General features: G+C 40.4%; 1 protein-coding gene across 2 annotated transcripts in view; it reads right to left on the bottom strand.

Annotated features, from left to right (window-relative positions):
• Nucleotides 1-23,178, bottom strand: part of NDUFS4 (NADH:ubiquinone oxidoreductase subunit S4) — a 54,169-nt gene that overhangs the window by 19,154 nt on the left and 11,837 nt on the right. For both annotated transcript variants that reach the window (XM_081213267.1, XM_081213268.1), the window contains exon 2: nucleotides 16,735-16,813. In XM_081213267.1, the coding sequence (XP_081069393.1) occupies nucleotides 16,735-16,813 (79 nt within the window). The remainder of the gene's footprint in view (nucleotides 1-16,734; nucleotides 16,814-23,178) is intronic.

A 23,178-nucleotide genomic window follows, 5' to 3' on the forward strand; every position in this document is an offset into this window, starting at 1 on the left:
GCTCTTCCCTATTGTCTTCTGGGATGCAGTTTGAGGAAGGGAAGTCTGCGGAATAAACACTTAACATGAGCAGGTATGTAACTAATAGATTCAAACAGAACAAGCAATGGGGAAGCGCATTAGCCTTCAAGAAAGTACTTACTATACCCAAACGCTTGTCTTTTTGCTACATAGACATTCATACAGTAATTCTGGGTTGATTCCCACATAGAAGGCAGCTGTGGTTTTTCTCCATTTGTTCTCTTCTGTCTATCTCCCAATAGGGAATCTTTCGGAGAAATGTCAGCATGCTGTACAAAGATATTGTTAGCAGTGGTTTCCATAAATACTGTGGTGGAAAAAATTCTGTCAATCACTAACATTGCTGCTGGCCTGGTTACTGTATCTATGTATAACCCAGCTCATGCTTGTATTTCCCCACAGGCACCTGGAGATGACCAGGAGGGAACGAAACACCAAGCTTCCGTGCATCACTGGGCACTGATCTGCCCAGAAATAGCATCCTACCTGAACCATTTGCAATGCAATGGCTTCCCTGCCACACAAAAGTACTGAAGGAAGGGCATCAAGGAAGGGGTGAATATTAAAGAGCAATTCACACAAGTGAGCTCTACCACAGTTCCTACTCATAGTTTTCATATTCACGACAATCCAGTCCAAGTCTCACCCATATATGCAAATGTGCACAAATGAGAATGCAAAATATGGCTGAAGATTTGCTATCAACTTACTTCTCCTTTGCCCATCCTGTGTTAACTAGTGGGGCAAAATATTAGAGACCTAAGATCCCATCTTGATGACAACCCAACAAGAGTTGTCGCTGAATTTTCCCTAAAGAAAAAACAGCAGTAGGAACCAAAGAAAGCAAAAAGAGAATTTCTGACAGAGGGGATCAGCCCCCCATTTTCAGGGACGATTTGCAAATTACTTCCTTCCCCCTTTTTGCGAATACCTATGGCGTTTCAATAATGCATTAAAAAAGCATAACACACTAGGGCTTATCCACACTTCCTCTGGCCCTACTGCTATCTCCCAGGAAAAACAGCTCTTTGCTCTTTAATGCTCAATTTCAGGTATCCAAGAAATGTCACATGATCGGAGATTGAAGAGATGTGTCTGTAGGCTCTTTGGTTTTAGCCATACTATCAGCCATAAGAATAATCTATAAGCTTAACAACCCAGCACCACCCATAGCATGACACCAACACAGGCATTAGTAGCATTAAAAAAATCTTGAGGGAGAGGGACTATCAAACCAAGACTACCGTACTTCTCTTTTGCCCGTTTCATATAACTAATTAGTGAAACAGTAATGTTTGCCTTTGTGTCCCTCTTGTCTTCTCCCTCCACTGCAACTATAACAAAAACAGAGCAAAAGTCTAAGCCCTGGTAACCCCTGAAATATTTGGTTCTTAAGAGATTTCTTTAAAAATAAAAAAAATCACCACTGCTGTATTTATCCGCAGGTACACTAAGATCCTGCCAAAAATATTTCTAACTACCTGTGCACATTAAACCCTTCCATACAATTTCATCAAGAGAATGAGGTGTTTGGAAATTGGGAGTTATACCCCTACCACAGAAAGAAAGGAATAAAATTGCTTGCTTTGCAGGCAGACACCCAAATTTTTCATCCACTCCAAACACACACACACAGGCTTTAAGTATATGCATTTCTTGCTTGACAGTTTTTCAGACAAAACACAAGAAAACCAGCAGCGAAGTTCAACACAAAAGGAACTGTCAGATGCATGCAGGCAGACATGCAGGCAGAAAGATAGATTTCTGAATTTTCATCTTCCCCAAAAGAAGCACCATGCTACACAAACCTGAGAAAGGCCAACCACGAGCAATTTCCCACCAAATATGCTCAGTTGCAGATTCTGGCAGTTTGCCACTGCTACCTTGCTGCTGCCATTCTGTGCCACAATGAGCATTATTTTCTGCTTTAAAAATCAGGAAATAATGGTTAAAAAGAAGAAACTATGACTATAGAACAGCTAAGGGGAGTTGCACAGGATTTCTTTTGACTCCATTGTATAGCAGACCATTTACACTGTTGAACAAAAACACAGCTAGCAATGTCCTCCACAAAGCTGACAATGAATCATAGAACTGTAGAATAGGAAGGGGGTCTGGGGGTCATCTAGTCCAACCCCCTGCAATAATATTCTCTATCATCCTCATAACTTATCTTGTCATCCTGAGATGCATGGAGCAACTATTGAGGTGTTGTTACTCTTTATATAATTAGAATGGTGAAATGGGGAGAGAATGGACATGCTAGCTAGCTTCATCCACTTTGTCAAATTCCCACTGCCCTCCATGCACTGGGGTTGCAGAGTCTGCTGTGCTCATGGAGGCTCTCCCCACAATTTAGTATTCTGATCATGCAGGATTATACCTAAACATGGCTAAAGTGATTGATGAACCTGCGATCATTGCAGAGGTAAAGCATGCCTGAAGAGAGAAAGGGTTGTATAAAGGGGGGTGGGAAGAGTTATGGATTTTACTGAACTTATTTCTTAGACATAGACATCTTTCTATGAAAGCTTTGGTCTCAAAACCAGTGTCTCCCCAACTCAATAAAAGCTATTGAGATTTTTTTTTTGAAAAAGAACTACTACTACTACTATTACTACTACTACACCCCACTTGCCCACCTGACTGGGTTGCCCCGGCCACTCTGGGGAGATTCTAATAGAATATAAGAACATAATAAAACATCAAACATTAAAAAATTTCCAGTATAGGACCTCCTTCAAATGTCTTTGGAAAGTAGTGTAGTTGGTGGAGATGCTCATTCAGGGATATAGGGCCGAGACCATTTATGGCTTTAAAAGTCGACACCAACACTTTGAACTGTGCTCGGAATCATACTGTGAGCCAATATAGATATTTTTGGACCAGTGTTATATGGTTCTGGTGGCTGCTTCCAGTCGCCACTCTGGTAGCCACAGAGTAGTTTTCTGGTAGTTTCCAAATCAGCTTCAAATCAGCGCATTACAATAATCCAAGTGGGAGATATCCAGAGCATGTACCACTCTGGTAAGACAGTGTGCAAGCAGGTAGGGTCTCCATCGACACACCAGATGGAGCTGGTAGACAGCTGCCCTGGACACAGACTTAACCACAGAATTAAAGGCAGGTTCTCCCACTAATGTGTAACTGTATGGGAAGACAGGCCACAAAGGCACACATAGAGCTTTAAATGTTCACACGCAAGAGGCTAGGACAGTTTAGGAAACAGGAAAGGGGTCCAACATGCCAATTTCAAGCATTATCAATAAATTAACACAAGGCTGAGCTGAACACAACTACGCGTTTGCCACAGAGTACACAATGTGGGCAAAGATTTTGGGTCTAGAACAGCCTGCACTAACCTGGGGCCTTTCAGACATTTTGGACTACAACTCCTATCAACTCCAGCTAGCCTAAAACACATGGAGGTTACTGAAGGCTACTCTAGAGAAGCCTCTGCAGTGGCTTAGAAGGTCCTCTTATGTTAACTTGCAGCGTTAATATGAAATCTTATTTTAGGAAGTGGAAGTATTAGATGCTGTGCCCTAAGTATTTAGCCTCTGCCAGTCAATACACTTCCCCTCCACTCTTCCCCATTTTGAGTAATGAGAGATGTTGCACTTTCATGCTGTGATAGGCATTGTTAATGAAAGGCGGAAAAACAAGCACCAGGTAATGAAGATTATTTCCAAAGACAGCAGGTAGGGGAGCTAGGAAGAACTGACACAGTTACCCTGTTAAAATAGTACACAATAGAGAACTGTTAGTGTTAGCATTCTGCACTGCTATGCTTTAGGGATGTCGCAGCTATTAACAGTTTAAACTTTCACTTTGTTTTGTTAATTAATGCCTAGAACTTTCAAGTCCCCATTAAACACTACTTCTAGAAGCCTGTTTTCCTAACTCACATTTATTATATACCCCGCTCCCATTTCTCCTCTCAGCAACTGTAAATATCTGATACATTTGTTAACATTTATTTTAAATTTTCCCTTGCCCCGATTACAAACCAGAAACAGGAACCTCTTTGTTGTAGAAGTCGTCTTTTGTTGTGTTTATGCAAGCAACTTAGAGGTTTTCTCTCTCTATTGTTTAATATCGTAACAAAAATAAACAATAAATAACTTTCCAAATTCAGCAAAAGCCAATCCAAATTAAGGAGGTCTTTTCCAAATTGTGGCAAGATTTCAACTCTCTTAGGGAAGCAAATCTGAATTAAAAAATGTATTGAACAAAACCCGCACAGATTTTCCCCTTGCACTGGCAGACCCCAACATCCTTCTCCCTGCCACACAGATCTCTAGTAGCAGGGGGGAAAGGAATGTGTCTGGTTGCATTGCCCCTCCAGACACTCCTCCTAATGCTGAACTCAGCCTGGCCGTATCAACTGCTTTGTAGGCAAAACAGCCCCACAGAAAGGCAAGAGGGCTTATATGCTTCCTATGCAACACCCCTGACATATTACAGACCTGTGGGGGCACATTAAAGAGGTAATACTATAGACCAGCTGGAGCATGATCACATATGACCTAAAGTAGCCTTTCCCAATCTTGGACTACAACTCCCATCAGCCTCAGCCAGTGTGGAATGTTGGGAATTGTAGTCCAACGGTAACTGAGGTTGGGAAAAGCTGACCTGAAATATCACAGGAAGCCATTGCCCCCGGCCTTCCATAAGAAGCTGCAGCACTTTGTTATCTTTCTGGTTGTATGCTTGAACCCATATTTTAAGGTGGATTCAAAAAAACCAGACAGGATCGAGTTTATTTGAATCCAAATATGTGAAATTCATAATTTAAAAAATAAATAAAATGAAATATATAATATTAGAGGGAAGGCTCAATGAGCACATTTAGTTTGTAGCTGGTTGCAATGAGACACTAGATTAGTTCAGAGGAAGCTCTAACTGTAGGTAGCTAATTAATGAAAAACTTCTGCAGGGAAGCTGAAGAATCTTTAATAGAAAAATTCAATAAGATATTGGAGGGGTGTTCAACAAGGATAGGGAATTCCGCCACCTCAGGGAGTTGTTATGGAATTGCTCTTATTAAGAGACCCCAACAATTAGAATTCTGTGTTATTTCTGAAATTGTAAAACAAAAGGCTTTTCATTAAAAGGAGTGCTAAAGGGACATTTATTATTGACAATGACAATCTCAGCCATTTGTATGGAAGGTACGAGAATTGTCACCTCCTCAGAACAGGGGAAGGGGCTGGATTCAGTCTTGTAGCATGCCTTCTCCTGCCCAACCACCCCAAGAAAGCTATTTTGCACTGTTCATATGGTTCTGATTTCAGAAATTAAGTTCAGAAATTACATGTGTGGTTCCTGATACTACAGGGAATGAATGCACAGAAATCTTCTGTGAGCATTAAACTAATGCTGGATTGGAGTGGTTATGGATAGCAAATTTGAAACCTTGCAAAGTTACTATGACAAGTGTCTCGCAAAGCATCTAAAACAGATTGAATATGTTGCATGTCTTCTTAAAGGGCTGCACTGAACTTCCATCATAATGAGGTCTGAAAACCTACTATTCTTTGATGTAAAGTGAAATGCTACTTCATGAATAAAAAGGTCTCCCATCTGCCTTCCAAAGAGACATATCCTTTGACCCAGTGCTCCAGACTAAAGCGTTGAAATCTCTGCACAAGAATGCCCTCTGAGCAGACAAAACAGACACTTGAGATGTTAGAAAAATTGTATAACCCCCAATCTCAGACGCTCCTGCAAGCTAGCAGAGATAGCACAGCCATGTACCGAAGCGAAAAGAAACTGAAGAAATGAAAGCCAGACCCACCAGTCCCTTAATCTGAAAACTAAATGTAGCTACTATCACAAAAAAGTACGAGCTGCTGCTGACCCACAAAAATACTTGAAAAGCTAGCAAATGATGATCCAATGCCATCATGGCAATTGAGCATCTCTCATGTTAAGTCTCTCTTTTGGAAGACCATAAAACCCTTTTACAAACAAGGATAAATATATTGATTTCGTTGCTAGATCTGCCACTGCTACAGTCTGTCGACTGGCGGAGAACTTGTTGCCTGCAGACATTTTACAGAAAGCTCTGTATCACTAGCCAGCCAGCTGAGCTTGCTAACACTACCACATGCTTAATCAAACAGTAATTACTTAGAAAAGCAAGTGGCAGCAAGCACTGGGGGCTGAATTGAGATACACTATTCCAATTAAAGAGGGAATTAATTGGCAGGCAATGAATTGCAATGAATTATCAATCTTTTAAAAATTGAATATACTTATCTAAATATAAATATGCACGTACTATGTTACCGTGACCTCTATTCTCAAAATCCTATTCATTTATTTTTAAAGGGCTGCGTTGGAACATTCATGGGGGGGGGGGGACACTGCAAGCTATATGGTTGTATTACAGAAATGCACACCGTCTCAAAAAGTTTAAGGGTAATGGTTTGTCTGTTCTAGCCCCAAGGCCCATTTGCAAGGATTCTTGAACAGAAAAATCATGTGGCATATTACTGCATTTTCTATCAATCAAATGCTATTTTAAAATGTACCTTCACCACCAAGGTTGCTACATGACAGCCGATAATCAATTAGTAAGCTCTCCGGAATAGAAGACAAGGCACCTCAGTGTTTGCAGAGGTCTGCCCATTTACAAATGGCTTCTATTTTCTACTCCCTTGCTTCACATACACTACTTGCGGAGTTGAATCTGCCACCACTAATTGTGGCTTTGATTATCACTTTCAACATGGCAGACTTCAAAGTGATAATCATGAGCACAATTAGTGAAGGAAGAATGCAAAAGAAACTGAAAGTTAAGCATTCTGGAAAAGAAGGACTAAAATAAAGTTAAATAAATTGCGCTAAACGTTAAATGTGAACAGTCAAAACAGACCATAAATTAATTGTACATTTCCATTGACTTTAAGTCTGAAGCTTGTCTCCCATCTAATTAATCTGGAATTTCTTTTCATAACAATGCCACCATATACACAAAACAAGACTCCACAGCTAACATGGGTTCTGTGGCAATAGGGTACAATTCAAACAGATGATGCTCTAGTTATCTCTGCTTTTAAAGCCAGTTTGGAGTTATTTTGTCTAGTAAATACTGCTAAAAGTTTCTCTATATCTAAAACTGAACCAGTTTACAGTTACAGTGCCAAATACTAACCAGTGATATCAGCTTCCACTAGAAATGAACATACAGATAAATAGCTACTTTTGTCTTAACAACTTTCTCTTCTTTCACTTTTCAAGGATGCAAATCTCTATCCCCCCCCCCTTTTAAAAAACTAATTCAATCAACAATTTGTGTTCAAAGAACTTCAAAAGAGAAAACCTCACCCACCTCTAGGGAGATGTAGTTTAAAGCCACCCCAAAAAAGTCTGCAGACCCCAGAGATACTAACTTTTCCAGCAATGCAATTACAGCTACAAATCTGATGTGCTTAAACATCAGGGCTACTTGAAATTCATCAAATTAAACCAGTAATGATAAGCAGAGAAAGTGCAGCCAGCATTTGAGGCAAGGTGTAACACCAGACACAAAAAAGGACTAAATTGGGATTTTAACATATTCTGTGCACTCTGTGCTTATAGCTTAAGCTTTAGACAGCTGAAATAAGTGTGACAAGAAAGACTGCCCTTTCCTGTAGAACTCCACCTTTCACATAAATGAAACTTTCTAGAAACTTTGAAAATGTAAAAATGCACTTCAATTTCTACACAGATTACAAGGAAAACAGTTTCATGTAATAGTTATTTTTCTTCTCCAAATTTATGTGCATGAACATGTTTAAAATCAAGAACTATATAATTAATTAAGCATAGTTTTACAGCTCTTGTAAGAATTTCAAGTAGTAAGGACCGCAGTGTACTAAGAAGTATGGCATTGGAGCCCCATGCCAAGTTATTTAGGCATGTCTTGGATTTGCTTCTGAGGTTCCTTAATTACCCTTGGAAAAGATGGGTGGGAGAAGAAATCAAATGTTTGAAATAGAAAACATTAATGTTGTTGTAAACAAAAAGAATGGTTATGTACTTTAGTCCAAGGAAGAGTGTACTAATAGGACACAGCATATCAAGCAACCAGCAAATAAAGTAAGAAAGCCTCCATATTTTCCCTAGAAAACACCTCCCTATAATAAAAACTGCAATTTCATTGGGGTAGGTTGATGAGGATTTGTTGGGCTGTGCTAACCATAGCTCCCTATGAATTATATCTTGGTTGCACAACACGTTGTACATGCAGTAAATTCCAGATTAAATCCCTTGTATTGGCTGGGAAAGATCCTATCTGAAACCATGGAAAGTTGCCGTCAGTCAATGTAGATCATTGGTCCAGAACTGGTGGATAAGGGCCCACTACCAAGCTGAAGCCTTATCTAAAGTGGGTTGTAACAGCAGTACAACTGCAACACAAATACATGATTTACAAACTAGAAAAGCATTCCCGAAATGGATGTTTGGATTAAAGGTGGGTCCCACTGATAGAGACAATACTGAGCTAGATAGATCAGCGGACTGACTCAATGTATAAGGCAGCTTCTATGGTTGTATGTTGACAATGTGGCACTGGAACCTATTAAGAGAGTCAATTCTATTAAAAAGTTAGGACTGATTGGTAGATGCCGAGGAACAATTAAATTCTAGTGGGGAATACTCACTGAGCTTCAGAGTCGGAGTGCAGCTCAGATAACTGGGCCTCATGTGGTCATAAGACACTTGAAATAAAATTTGCCAGAGTAAATGCAAGTCGTCATATAATGATTCTGTCAACTGGTCAGCAAAGAAAGAATGCTATCCTATCAGTAAGAATGGTGCCAAGAATTCAGGATATTTGACAGCTATCTTAAGCAACACTGCAATTTTTCCAGATTTCTCTTCAACAAATTTTTGTGAGTGTATGAAAAACAAACAAACCAGTTCCTATATTGTTAAGGTCAAAGAAGAAAAGTTTCCTCCTGTCAATGACATTAACCTTCAGTTTAAACAGAAAGCTTTGGTCACATGGCAGTTATAATCCTTCCAATGCCTGCGTCCAAGATACAGCTGTCCTTCAACTATGCTTTGAACTGGAACTAGCTGTAAGAATATATTTGGATGGAGACGAGAGAGTGAAACTAGTCTTCAGCAGCTAAATGGGGCAAACCACAAGTCTTGGAGCACAGAATACAGTGGTACCTCGGGTTACATACGCTTCAGGTTACAGACGCTTCAGGTTACAGACTCCGCTAACCCAGAAATAGTACCTCGGGTTAAGAACTTTGCTTCAGGATGAGAACGGAAATCATGCTCCGGTGGCACAACGGCAGCTGGAGGCCCCATTAGCTAAAGTGGTGCTTCAGGTTAAAAACAGTTTCAGGTTAAGAACGGACCTCCGGAACAAATTAAGTACTTAACCCGAGGTACCACTGTAAGCTGCAGATAAGGCCTGAGCCTGTCCTGTGGGGAAGGCACTCTGGGGAATCTCTGTACAGAAGAATTGGCTGCCTCTAGGATGCTTGTACAATGCTGGAACATTGTTCCCACAAATGGAGTTTCCAGCATAGTTAGGAAGCACTGAACAATTCATTTGAGAGGATATTTTAGTAATTGCGCAAAATCGCTTGCTTGTGCCAGAAGCCTACTGATATGTGTTTAGGATTTAGGTTTTCATGAGCCAGCAAAGACAAGGTTATGTTTAGATTAGGGAAGGTATCTCCAATAACAAAAATGCAAATACAGCAGCCTGAAATATGTTTAGGCCCTGCCTTTTAAACATGGATTTTTCCTCCAGCCTACTTCATCTGCTGAATATGAATCACGAACCCAGTCCTTTTCATACATCTCACGACGGAGGACAAGCAAGAGTTAAACCACATTTCATCCAAAGTATGTTATAGGACATGTTATGTCTATAAAAGATTACAAGGGATGCCTTTCAGCTCGGTTCTTTTTAATTTATTCCAAACTCATAATGGCAGCTCATTATAAAACGAAGACCTTTGATTTATCCAAGACATTCCTAGCAAAGAGTCATGTCCAACGAAGTCACTCTGTTCGCCCAAGGACTTCTGCCTGCAATCTCCCCCTCCTTTTCCACTCCCGCAATCTAAAACCCCAAACAGATTGAGGGGTGGGGGATGCTGTGGAAGGAGAAGTTCCATTGAAGTGAAAGTCCTTGCATGAACGAAAAGATGTCGTTGGATAGTATTTTTAAAGAGTAAGCCAATACTTCTTGTCCCAACAACTCAGACCTGTAGATTCTCACCAGGCTACTTGCCCAGGTTAACTATTCTTCCTGGTGAGTAGTTTGGCAGACCCCATCTCTCTTTCTCAGGGACATATACACAGGAGGGTTACTAACATTTTGGGAGCTTATTTGCAAAAAATATATATATCAAAAAATCATTATGGATATTTCTATGCTATCACTCAATAAGATCCCCAGGGAGAGTTGCATAATCACAACACATTCCCTATGTCGAAACTTAATCTAAGCTATCAGTGCCATTTACAGGGAAACCTAACATAAGATGCCCATCCTTTGTGCTTCCAGATGGTTACTGATTCATTTCTAGACTCAAATCAAAGTGCTAACTATTACTTTTAAAGGCTTAAATCATTTGTGGTCAGGACACTTGATGGATTAGTAGAGGAGGTTTCTTTATTACAGGCACATTTGTGGGGTAAATCTTAAAGAGACTGCTCTGGAGCTGCACCAAGTTGTGAAACCCTCTGGTGCTCAGTCCCTGCTCCTGCCAACCTAGCAGTTCGAACGCACGTCAAAATGCAAGTAGATAAATAGGTACCACTGCGGCGGGAAGGTAAACGGCGTTTCCGTGCACTGCTCTGGTTCACCAGAAGCGGCTTAGTCATGCTGGCCACATGTACGCCGGCTCCCTTGGCCAATAAAGCGAGATGAGCGCCGCAACCCCAGAGTCGGCCACGACTGGATCTAATGGTCAGGGGTCCCTTTACCTTTACTACCAAGGAAGATCCATGTTTTGCCCTCTTCTGCCTCTTTTGGCAGAATTTTTTTTAAAAAACTTAACTAGCTGGTGTGTTTTGGTACTTATCTGCTATTCAACTATTCATTTGTAAATGTTTTTTAAAAGTTTTACTTGAGTGTAATTTTTTGGTATTTTATATTGTTAGTTGCCAAGAGTGTCCCCAGGTGGAAAGGTAAGACATGCATTTACTAAAATAAGATAAATCTTGCGGCATTCCTAACATACCAGGGAATATGTAAATCTGTCTAGCACTACAAGTCCTGTTTCAGCTTAAGAACCATAGTGTGCTATTCTGTCTATCAACTAAACATTCATCTCTCTTACCAGTCTTAAAAGAATTTTTTAGGAACTCTGTGGAAATGTTCTCCTTTGCTCCTGTATTCTCCATTTTCAGGTAGCTCTTATTATATTTAATTCCTAACTGCAATTCATTAATCTGTTCATTACTAACAAACATACCAGATCAGACCATTAGCCTACTTGCCCAATCCAAGATGGACCATCTTTATCTATGCCAGTTTTCATTCACATTCATTTTTAAGACCCAATGATGTCCCCTAACCACAGTAAATCCTATAACAGGAATGAAACACACTCTTGAAATACAGAAGTATTGAGTTAAATGTAAGAATCAATTTTAGGCCATTAGTACATCAGACTGTTAAACATACTGCTTGAGGTATTGGCAGTAACAAATGTTATAACTGAATGCAAAATATTGTACAATGCCTTATATTACCAGCAATTCTGAAGTGACAGCTAGAAAGTCAATGTTAAAAGAAATTTAGAAATGAAATGTATAATTCAAACTCTGTTCCTTTTGAATGCTTCAAATCTTCAGCTAAGCAGACCTCCAGCTCCCTCAAAACACCAACCTGTATTTTCTAATTTTACTGAATTCTTCTGTTACTGGGTGGTGTTCTACTAACTCATAATCATATAGAGTTCTTGAAGAACAATACTGATATCCTGGCTAGCAATCTGGGGGTTGTAGCATGCCCCTAAGTTGATGGGCATGTGGTAAAAGGCTGACTACAGATACCCAAAGTGAATAGTTACTAATTCACTTACGTGCACAAATACACACTTTCTTGGAGTATGTTCTATGGAACTAAATGAGACTTTCTTCTGAGTAGACACATGTAAGATTGCACTGAGACTATTGTGTTATCAGTTCAAGAACTGGTCACGAAATCCACAAGTCAACCTTACAACAATGACCACAATTTTCAGTATCACTAAGCTCCAGAACAGATACTGAAGTATCCATAGCATTATCTACAAGAGGTCTTAAAACTGTGTCACAGAGAGCCACCCCTAACTCAAAAGAATTATTTGGGCCTCCAAGCGTAACCAGCACAAAGTAAAGACAAACAGCTCAGCTGGCAGCATTCAGTTATCTCCAGTCTGAGGTCAAGGAGATCAAAGGAGCAGACAGGGATCACAGAGATGCTTTCAGGTTCCCTGCAGAAACAAAACAGGCCATGAAAAATAAAGGGTTGCATTGCTGGTCCCTCACTACTACCACTTGAAGAAGTGGGTGGGCACATGACCCCTGACTGGGAGAGAATGAAACAATACTTTCTACTCCAGTCCATGTCTTTTGGGCTAGGGATGAGTCTACTTTACATTACCCCCAGGGTACCTCTCTTAGGAGCAGCCAGACTCTCAATGTGAGAAGTATGGCTCCGAACCACAGTGCGGACATTAAAAGTACAAGATATCTCTAAAGATCCTTTAAATTCTACCCCACTTACATCTCCACAGTTCATTATGATGAACATTGATCCCTTCAACTCTATAGGAGAGGAGGGAGGGCAGGAAGACTCCTGCTACTCCTTTGTCCTGAATGAAGTCTGCCGGTTTAGGATAAGTTTATCCTATTCTTTCCAATATACAAAGCCCAACTGGAATGGGGACAAATGGCATCTTATACCAACCTGGAAATCTTTAGGAAGTTGACTCATTTTGACCAGGAATCCCACAATCAGAGTTGCAGTATTTATTATTATTATGCCAACCTTGCCAGCAACAACTTGCCACTAGTATTATTATTATTATTATTATTATTATTATTATTATTATTATTATTATTATTATTATTATTTAATTAACAATAGTACTGTGGTACTTACGTACTGGATTAAGCATTTCTTGCTATAGCATACAGACAAATTAGGACAGCTACTTTTATATTTTCCTGTTTTTGAGCTGCAAAGTGATCTGGAAGAGGAATACTTACAACTCAACAAATCAGAATGTGAGTGGACTAACAGGCACGAGGGCTCATGCAGAAACACCGCAGAGATTACTGAAGTTTAAGAGAACTGTATGTGACACACACAACTTTATAAAAGGAGAAACAGGATTTCTATAATAGTACTGGAACCAATTTTGTTTCATATGGTAGAAGTTAAATCATTTTAAGTTTCACTAAGAGAGACCACTGCTGACATCTCACGTCAGCAACAGGGCAATTTCCCAACATAGACAAAGCCTAGAGGGGCCACCTCTCACCCTGAATTTTATAATGTCAGCCAAGATCAGCTGGCAAGCTATAGATATCAGCTCCTCAGGATAAACTCCAGACCTTTGGAATTCAACCCATGGATGGTTCACCTGGTGTTGCTGTTAGGCCACAAACTCAGGATGCTACAGAAGGACCCATGCTTTAGATCTGACTGTTTAGATGTAGGAAAAACATCTGTGGCAAGGCTAAGCGAGGAATCTTTTTGAAAGTATTTATTCTGCTCAGTGGCGTAGCGTGGGGGGTGCAGGGGGGGCCGGCCGCACCGGGCGCAACATCTGGGGGTTAGGGTTAGGGGGCGCAAATCCACGGGTTTGGGGGCAGAAATCCATGGGTCAGGGGGCGCAAATTACTTGCCTTGCCCCGGGTGCTGACAACCCACGCTACGCCACTGATTCTGCTATATTGAGGACTTCTTCGTGTCTCATTTAAGCTGAGTACGTATCACCCACATAAATTATCCTCTGCAAATGTCCACATTCTGTCTCCCAGTTTAGGAATCACTACAATATTTTGCCTATTTCTTTTGCAGACTTTATCAATGTCACCATAAGGGCATTCAAATTTAAGAAACACATTTAAAGGGCAACTCCACTGAAACATGATGCAGTCAAATTATTCCATAGTATCCCATTTCAGCAATAAAAGGTGAGGAAATAAGGGCAGCCCCTTTGCCAGAAAAAACTCCTGATTAACCAGTATTATGCACCGTGTGTCTGTCTCTATGGATGGATGGGTAGAAGGATATAGATCTAGTTATAAGTTGGTGGGTGCTCGAGTTTCTGGGTGCTCTTAACCCCTGGACCCAGCAAATGTTAAAATATAAGCCAGGCTGGCTTCCTGAAGAAGTAATCGCCTTGGGAGATGGACCATTAAAAGCAGACAGATGGGAGAGGCCCCTCCTCCAGCTCTGAGTCAGGTAGAAGACAAAAAGAAGAGTTTTTGAAGAGTAGAATGGAGATTTTAGAATGGAGTTTTTGCAGTGATACTGCAGATGGTAAAATGCAGCAAGCTGGAGAGAGGGTCAGACCCATGTTTTAGAGTTATCTTTGATTTCTGTTTGAATCTAAGGCTGCAGCTATGGGAGAGACCAGACCCTCTTGGAGTGCAATGGTGGGAGCCCCTCCAACACAGGGGCTCAGCTTGTATATATGTGTAAATAAACCATATATCATAAAGACACCAGAGTCTTTACCGTGCCTCATTTCCAAAAGGAAACAGGGACCCTGGGTGAGTGGCTGGAACTCCTAGAATCTCGCACCGCTGAGAGGCTGGGGTTGTGTGAAATAATATTAAAGCTGCTCCACTGAGCTAGAAGACTAGTGGCAAGAGAGGAAGAAATTTGCAGGGTTGTCCATTCAAATTTCAATAATTCTGATTGAAGTTAAGGAAGTTACAGAGTCAGTCTCAAAGTATATACGAGTAACCAGAGTTTGGGTTATTAAATTTTATCACATTAAATGGACACGATGCAAATTTGTGGCTCATTGCTGTGGGTGTTGACATTAAGACTTCTTAAAACTGGATTGCATTAATTTATTTTTCATCATCAAACATCAAAAGTTCAGTCTGCCACAGAAGCACAAACTGAACTTTTTGTAATGATCTTATAGATCGTTAATTCATTCAGGGTCCACATTTCTAAATTCAGTGAAGACTAGTCTAGCCGTACTCCAATTGATCCTTGTAAGTGACTAGAAGTTCAAATAGGCTAGGGAGGGCAAGGGGTAAATTAGAACAGGCATATTTAATTCTAAGAAGCTTGGAGAATCCCCCCCCAATAGCTTTACAAGCTTTACAAGGATTGATTTATAACAAGTATTATTATTTTAGGGGGGAAACTATTCATTTAACAAAAAATACCTGTAAAAATATGCAGAATATGCAGAATCTGTATCTAGGGTTAACACAGAGTGCATTTTACCTGTAAGATGAACTTAACTTACACAGGCTGTCTTACATATAAAATATTCTGCTATATTTAAAGAATACAAAAAAGTGCAGTTGAATTTAAGTGTGCTCCCACACAATGACCAAGCATTTCAACAAAATCTGCACCAAGAATTGTTCTTCATATTGCTAGATAATGTCACTGAAGAAGTCAATCGGAAAGTTTCATTTTATTTAATATTAATTGTAATGGCATTATTGAAAAGGGGGAGCACAACTGATCCCCACCCTGATACCCTGAAATGCTCCTGAATGCATAGATGAGCTGGGAATCCCCCCAGAATGCAGCTCTGCACTTGCTAAGAGGGGCTGGATACATCCTTCAATAACCACCCTGTTTAATTAAGGTAGCACTGCAAGTTTTCCCAAGCACTTGTTCAGCCACTGCCATTTGCTTTCTAGGAGGTACGTTCTTGCAATGTTCAAAGGTAAGCACACTACAACTTATTTATTCTTAGGGGTTCTATTACCATTTTCCATCTCCAAAAATCAAACATGATACAATTGTCAATGAAAATTATTCTTTTAACTATGACATTCCCACTAGGAGTCTTGGATGCTTTACAACAAAAGTCAGGCCATTGTATAATGTAAGCATAAATATCAGGTTGCATCACTGTACTAGTGATGGACCACACGCTGCAATATGTTAGAACTTAAAGGCTGCCAAAATTATGATCTGGTAATGATTAGCAAAAGAATGCTACACAGTTGTTTCTAATTGCAATCCTTCATGCATATTTAAAACAGGGTGTATGAACACAGCTTACAATTAATTTACATGGCTTCTTTAAACTGTATTGCGATAAAATGAGACAACCCAACAGTTAATTTTAAGAAGTGTTTGTAAATCATTCATGTATAACAGGGAAGTGGGCAGATTCCAATATGCCACATTAAAAATGTTTTTTACTGCTTCCTAACCACAATTTAGTCAACATGAATGTAGTCAAGATGCATAATTTCGTATTTTAAACTCTTGCATATCTCAGTATACATTTTTCCCCCTGAAGACATATTCCTGCAGGGGGTTGGACTAGATGATCGTCAGGATCCCTTCCAACTCTCCTATCCTATCCTATCCTATCCTATCCTATCCTATGACTTTTATGACTTACCTAGGTACCCATTTTAGTCAAGAAAGGCCTTTTACTCGGCAGTTATACTCTTTTTCCAGTACACTATGGAGGACTGAATACCTGTTGCACAGAAACAACCCTCAAGGCAGCATACGCAGCAGAAAGCCCTTACCAATTTTTCATCAACTGTGATGAGTTGCGTGTCTTGAGCTTGGTCCTGTGCCAGCCGCCATGTGGAAGTGTTCAGTGACCTGCAGTGCAAGACTTGAAGTTAAAAAATGATTCATGCAATGAGAAAATAGAGGCAGACAAATCTTACATAAACAAGTTACTTTAACAATATCCATCTTGTAAAAAAAGGGGAGAGAAATGAGGGCTCAAAAATCCACCCACCTCCCGCCACCCCCCAATTAGTTCTGTCTACTGAGTTTTTGGCAGACTCTCACTTAGCAGTTCACAACAGGCTGCACTTTATGTCAGCCTACAGGCTCTCTGTCACACAGAGACTGCCAGTGGCAAGGACTGTACTACTCTATGCAAGTACAGTAGCTGGTTTGTCACGAACAAACAGGAAAAAAATGCAAAGCTACTGCGACTCCTCTGGAACTCTGAACCTCAATGAAGCATCAGAGGACTTAAACTCATTAGTTCCTTTCTAAACAATTCAAACTGCAGTGGGAGTTTCAAGGCAGGATCATAAATGAAAGAACACTCCTGAGACTAGTTAAGACACAGATTCTGAATTAATGCCTAGGCCCTGTTCAACATTTCTCTGATGTACACATTTATCTACAAATAGCCACTGTAACTGACTTCTAAAGATCTGTCCCAGAAAAATGATTCAAGTCATTTCTATGGTTCAGTTAGTACATTAGGCCAGACACTGGGCTGGATCCAAAAGTTGTCCTTGCGCTGGACAAAAGGACTGACATTTTGCAATGGGAACGCTGTGCAAGAAAATTCAACTAAATTCAAAGAGGTTGCATAACCTCTTGTGTAGGCAGAAGGAAACAGAACTGCTACAGAATTAACCTCTCATATCACTATGTGAATTCTTGCTCAAGCATGTGAGGAAAGCGGTGGCAGCTCTTTTCCTTCTCAAGGTTCTTTGGATCCAACCCATTGTCTTCAACTGTAGTTATCAATATTCATTAAATAAATGAAAGATTCCAAGCACACACTTTTTTTTAAGATGAAGCTTGAGACTTCATCTTTTTTATTAGTCTACTGTTTTTATTAATTTACTGTATGCCACTTTGTAATCAAGATACCAGTACAGCTCCTTATGTTTTATTGTTTACCTTAAAAAGCAAGACAGGGCATTATAAATGTCCATCTATTTCACTTCCATCCCACTCCTCTTTGGGAAACATCAGATCAGCAAGTTTACTACGGACAGAATTTAAAAACCAGACTCCTTTTAAGTTTTGAATTGTCTCTGAAGCAGTTACATAATTCACAAAGCAAGCAGACTTCCAAATGCAAATTATATTTTGAGTTTATGAGGTGCCGTAGCTGCCTTGCTGGCATAGATTCCACCACTACATGAGCATCACAATTTTTGACCGTCAGCTATTTCGTCTGACTGTAATTTGAACAAGTTTGAAAGACAATATGTCCCACTCCCACAAGACGCTAACCATCAAACAGAAAGCAAAAAAATAGTTTACTTCCTCAATATTAGCTTTCTAGTAGCTTATACTTTAAACTGTGGTGATTAATTGAGAGCACTTTCAAGCATGCAAACTTAACTAGTATTTTATCTTGGTTATAACACATCATTCTTAATAATGACTAGAAATCAGGCTTACCCAGATGTGCGATATTTTAACAAAGCGAAGCAAGCTTCCAAAGCAGAGACTATCCCAGTTGTTTCCAACTGAAAATGAACTTTAAGGCTACTCACAAAGTTCCATTTATTAGAAGAAAATAGCTAAGAGTGTCTCACATGCTGCCTTGTGAACTCCAGAAAGCTAAAGAAAATATATCTGAATGGCTCCCAATGTGAAGCAAACAAGATAAAGCCAGAATTTCAGGCAAGTGGTACATTCTCTTCTTAAAAGTTTGGACATAATAAGAATCACAAGAAAAAAGGGGCAATAAGATGGTGCTATCATATCTTACATAAGAACAGGGCAGAAAGCAGGGCCACACAGCCAAGGATCAGGCAGGTAGGTGTGAGGGCAGACACTTTCTGAAATAGCCTGCTCTTAAGCTGTTTAGGGCTTTAAGGCACAAACCAGCTCTTTAAATCAAGCTTGGAAACAAAATCAGTTTAGATACATGCTCCAACTGCTGAAACCCAGACAATAATTTGGCAGAACCATTTTTGCACTCACTGAACCTTATAGAACTGTTTTTAAAAGCATCCCTACGTTGCAGCAATACAGCACTATCTGAAAGTAACCAAGGCAGAGGTGACCGCTAATCTGTGGCCCTCCAAATGTTGCTGGGCCTGACAGGAGTTGCAAGTTCAACCTCTGGAGGGCCACAAGTTAGTCATACTCTACTACAGGATGAGTTACTGACACCAAGACCATCGTCTCCAGAAAAGGCCAAATAACTGGCTAACTAGCCAAAGCTACCAAAAGGCAATTCCTGCCACTGTGGCCATCTGTAAATCTAAAGAGAGTGACAAGTGAGGATTAGAACTACCCGCATGCTATGCTTCAGGGAGAATGCAGCCCATCTGTGCAAGCTAGATGTGGTTCTATTACATTTTTGATCAAATATTCTCAAAAGGCAAGCACAGCCAATCTTCAGCATGCCTTCAAGTTCCATTCTTTGCCAATAACATCTGTACAAGACTGTTAATATTATCAGTGTTAGAAAATGGGATAGGAATGCCAGGAGCCATGTGGCTCCTGGGATTTAGGACAAAATGTCTAGGCACCTTTTTTTTGCTGCTCTGCTATCAGACCAGGCAGCCCCGCAGCAAAATAAATAAAAAGGAGAGAAAAAACGCTGCCAGGCGAATCAGGGGGTCAGCAGGGTAGTGCAGCAGCAAAAGAGACGTCTTTTGCTACCGCTCTACCCTGCCAAACATCTGATTCATCCAGCAGCGTGGCAGTAAAAAATGGTGCATCTTTTGCTGCTGCGCGGCTGGGCGAATTAGATGTTTGCCAAGGGTTGTGCTGCAGAAAAAGAGGCGTGTCTTTTGCTGCCGCTGTGCCCGGCAGACCAGATGACTGCAACCAGGCAGGTGGAGATGCAAGGTGCCAAGGGCAGCCCCTGGACATCTCCATCCAGTCGCAAAAGTCCGACTGCCAATCGCAAAATTCGACTGGTGCTCAGCCTTCAAACGCTGCATGGGGTGCTCTTCAAATTGAGGAGATGCAGTTTCCACTTTAAACAAGTGAGTGAAAGTCATAGTTCATGGATTTACACTCTGAATAAAAACAAGACAGAAGTGATGATGGTTGGTGGTCCCTGGACCGCAGTGTTTTTGTAGGTGATTGATGGTGTTCGCCTCTAGCTGCAGCTGATCAGGACCACAGGAGTTGACTGACTGCTGTCAAGACCCAGGAAACCAAGATCGCTGCTAAATACATTATGCTGTGTGTTTCTCCATAAATAAATATAGCTATCAGCTGAATCAAAACCTTCAAGACCTGGAAATATCCAGTGGGATTTACATCCAAAGAAGTTACATTCAGAGAGGGTGGGGGTACACTGTACAATGTATGGAATTTATTTCAATCAAATAACACCAGTCCGTTTCTCTATTGCTTTTGTTTGTTTGTTTGATCCTAACACCACAGGGCCGCTTCCACCATTAAAGTATAAAATGAAAACACAAAATACATCTCATAAAATGAACAAAACAAACAAACCAAACATCCCCCCCCCATAACAATATACACATTTACTACTTATCTGGCAGTTTTTAAATCCTGCTAATTTTCCTAGAATTAATTGCATTAATTTTCCACAGTTAAATTCGTGCAGACAAGCCACTACATGCCTAGGAAGTGCTATGAAATATTTATTTTGTGACATATTGACAGGGAAAAAGAGATAGAAAAATCAAGCTCTTTTCTATGTTGCATAACTTTTCTTGTCTAGAGACAATTTTATTCAACACAGGAAACAGGGCAAGTGACCTTTACTATGTTATATTTATAAATATCTAAAAATAATTGTGTTTGTACCCTAAACTAAAGATATTGTAGATAAACAGAATTTGAAACACAGATCTAAAATGAAAATGTTCAAAAGGATAGATAGTACACATAGAGGAACTCAACTTGGAGAAAAAAGTTACCTGACATTATGTCCGGACAAGGACAGGTGATTTCACTATATCAGTCTCCTGCAACAACATTGTCTTGGAAACACAGATGCCACTCATTTGGTACATGAATAAAAACCAAAATAAAACTAATTTTAACATTACTAGCCAAAGGTCAGGCAGCTACTTGGTATCATGTATCAAAGCCAATTACTACAGAAAGTTCACCTGTCTTTTGAAATTGAACTCATGACCCTTTAGGTAATAAAAACATGATTTAGGAAATGAACAACTACTAGGCATTTCATATGAGCGTTACAAATAGATATACAACTGAAGCCCCCCAATGTTGATCACAACCAATGGTGGTATCAAACTCCAAGTGAAAAAAGTGCATTTCTTTATGCTTCCGTAGTATCAGATGCCAAAATAGGTCAATCAGAGTGCTATTTATACATACAATTGCTTAAGAAAATGAGTAATTTGATAACAAAATTGCTGAAAGAAAGAGTCACCCACTGATAACAAGCCAAGGAACTGCTGCCTAGACCAGACAAGGTAGACAGACCATGATGCTGGTTCCAATAACTGCTGCAGCAAAACAACAACAACAACAACTTTTCAGCTTAAGAAGGAATACAAAATCTAACAGAACAGTGATTATGCCCATGCAGCATCTTCTTAGCTCCTGACTAGTACTGTGCTGGAATTCTGTATTTGTGGGCGGCTGGTGGGAGCAGGGAGACGACTGGGGGAGGAAGGATTACAAATTTGCAAAAACCACAGGTGACCTAAGTTCTGCCCTGCCAGTGTTTTCTGAAATGTCAAATGTCTCCCCACACAAATATATTCAGATTGTACCAAAAGCCGCAGTAAATAACAAGTGTGCTTTTATTATCACAAAGTAGTACAAAAGTCAAAGGGTTTAATTCCAGAACTGCGAGGAATGAAACAGCTAACGTTCCACAACCCACCTCTGTGTTCAGGAAAGGCTATGATATTCTACTTTTCCAAACTCCTTCTGAATTTTATAAATTAGTTAAGGGGGCGGGGGGGCCAGTACCTTCCAGATAACAAGACAGGTACAACATCTTCAAACTTTAAAATGTGTATGAGTGGCATAGTTACGGAAGATAAGCCTTATAGAAAGTTTATTAACATACAGAAAGTAAAATAAGTTGCCAAAAACAGCAACACTGAATTTAGTTATATGGAACATTATGATATAGAAGCTACTTAATGTGTTCTAAATGTTGTACACCACCCTGGGATCTTTTGATGAGGGACAGTATATAAATCAAATAAATAATAAAAGATTAATAATTAGTGTGGTGCTAATGAATGCCAAGGTTGCAGGTTTGATCCCTGTAAGGAACAGCTGCATATTCCAAATTTGTAGGGGGTGTAACTAAATGATCCTTGTGGTCTCCTCCAACTCCATGATTCTAATTATACAGTCAAATCATTAGTCCATCTAGCTTAGTTGTGTCTACACTGACTGGTAGCTCCCCAGTTTCAGATGCTAATGCCTACCGGAGTGGTCAAGGACTGAGGCTAGAACTTTCTGCATACAAAGCATGTACTTTGCCACCAAGCCGCAGATGCTCTTCCTCCAATTTTGATTTATTTTACTTAAATTATTTCTTAAACCTGCTTTCAACAAGACATCTCAGAATGAAACAAAAAAGTGTGAATAAAACTAATTCACGGCACAAATACAGTTTACAATCAACAAATAAAACGCAATGAAACAAGTGACAATTTAAAAAACAACAACTAAAAGACCTGAATGGAGATAAAATCCAGAAATTATCTAAAATGTCTACACAGGTAGGACAGCATTCATGTACTACTGAAAAACCTGTAACACTGGCACCAGGCATGTTTCTTTGGGAAGGGCAGAGCTGCTTCAAGATCCTAGCTCACAGAGGATCACGCTAGCCAGCGGTCATTAAGTAAAAGTCTTTATTGAATTACAGTTTCCATTCTCACGCTGCTGTCTGCAACTCTACGTCTACTAGCTAGATCGGCGAGGCTCCGTCTGAGTCTCCGCCCCGTGCGCACCAACTTAATATCCTAGCCTTGCTCCACCTTTTCCTCCTGACTGTCCTCCTCTGGGTCCCTCTACCCCCCGGGGCTTCTTCCTTCCGGGATTCTTCTGACGCTGACCCGGACCCTTCTGCCTCCTTGCGCCGGGCTTTAGGACCTGGTTCCCTTTCGGGGCTGCTCACTGCGCCGCCTTCCTCTGCATTTGAACTTGGCGCGCGCGCCCAACCTTCCACTTTCCTCTTAACCGTTTCTTCGCTCCCCGATGGAGGTGTGGCCACTCCTGACTCCTGCCCTCCCTCCTGTGGTGAGCTGCCAGCGCTTCCCCCCTGGCTCCTT

The sequence above is a fragment of the Podarcis bocagei genome, assembly GCF_964188305.1.
Source record: "Podarcis bocagei genome assembly, chromosome: 11".
Taxonomy (NCBI): domain Eukaryota; kingdom Metazoa; phylum Chordata; class Lepidosauria; order Squamata; family Lacertidae; genus Podarcis; species Podarcis bocagei.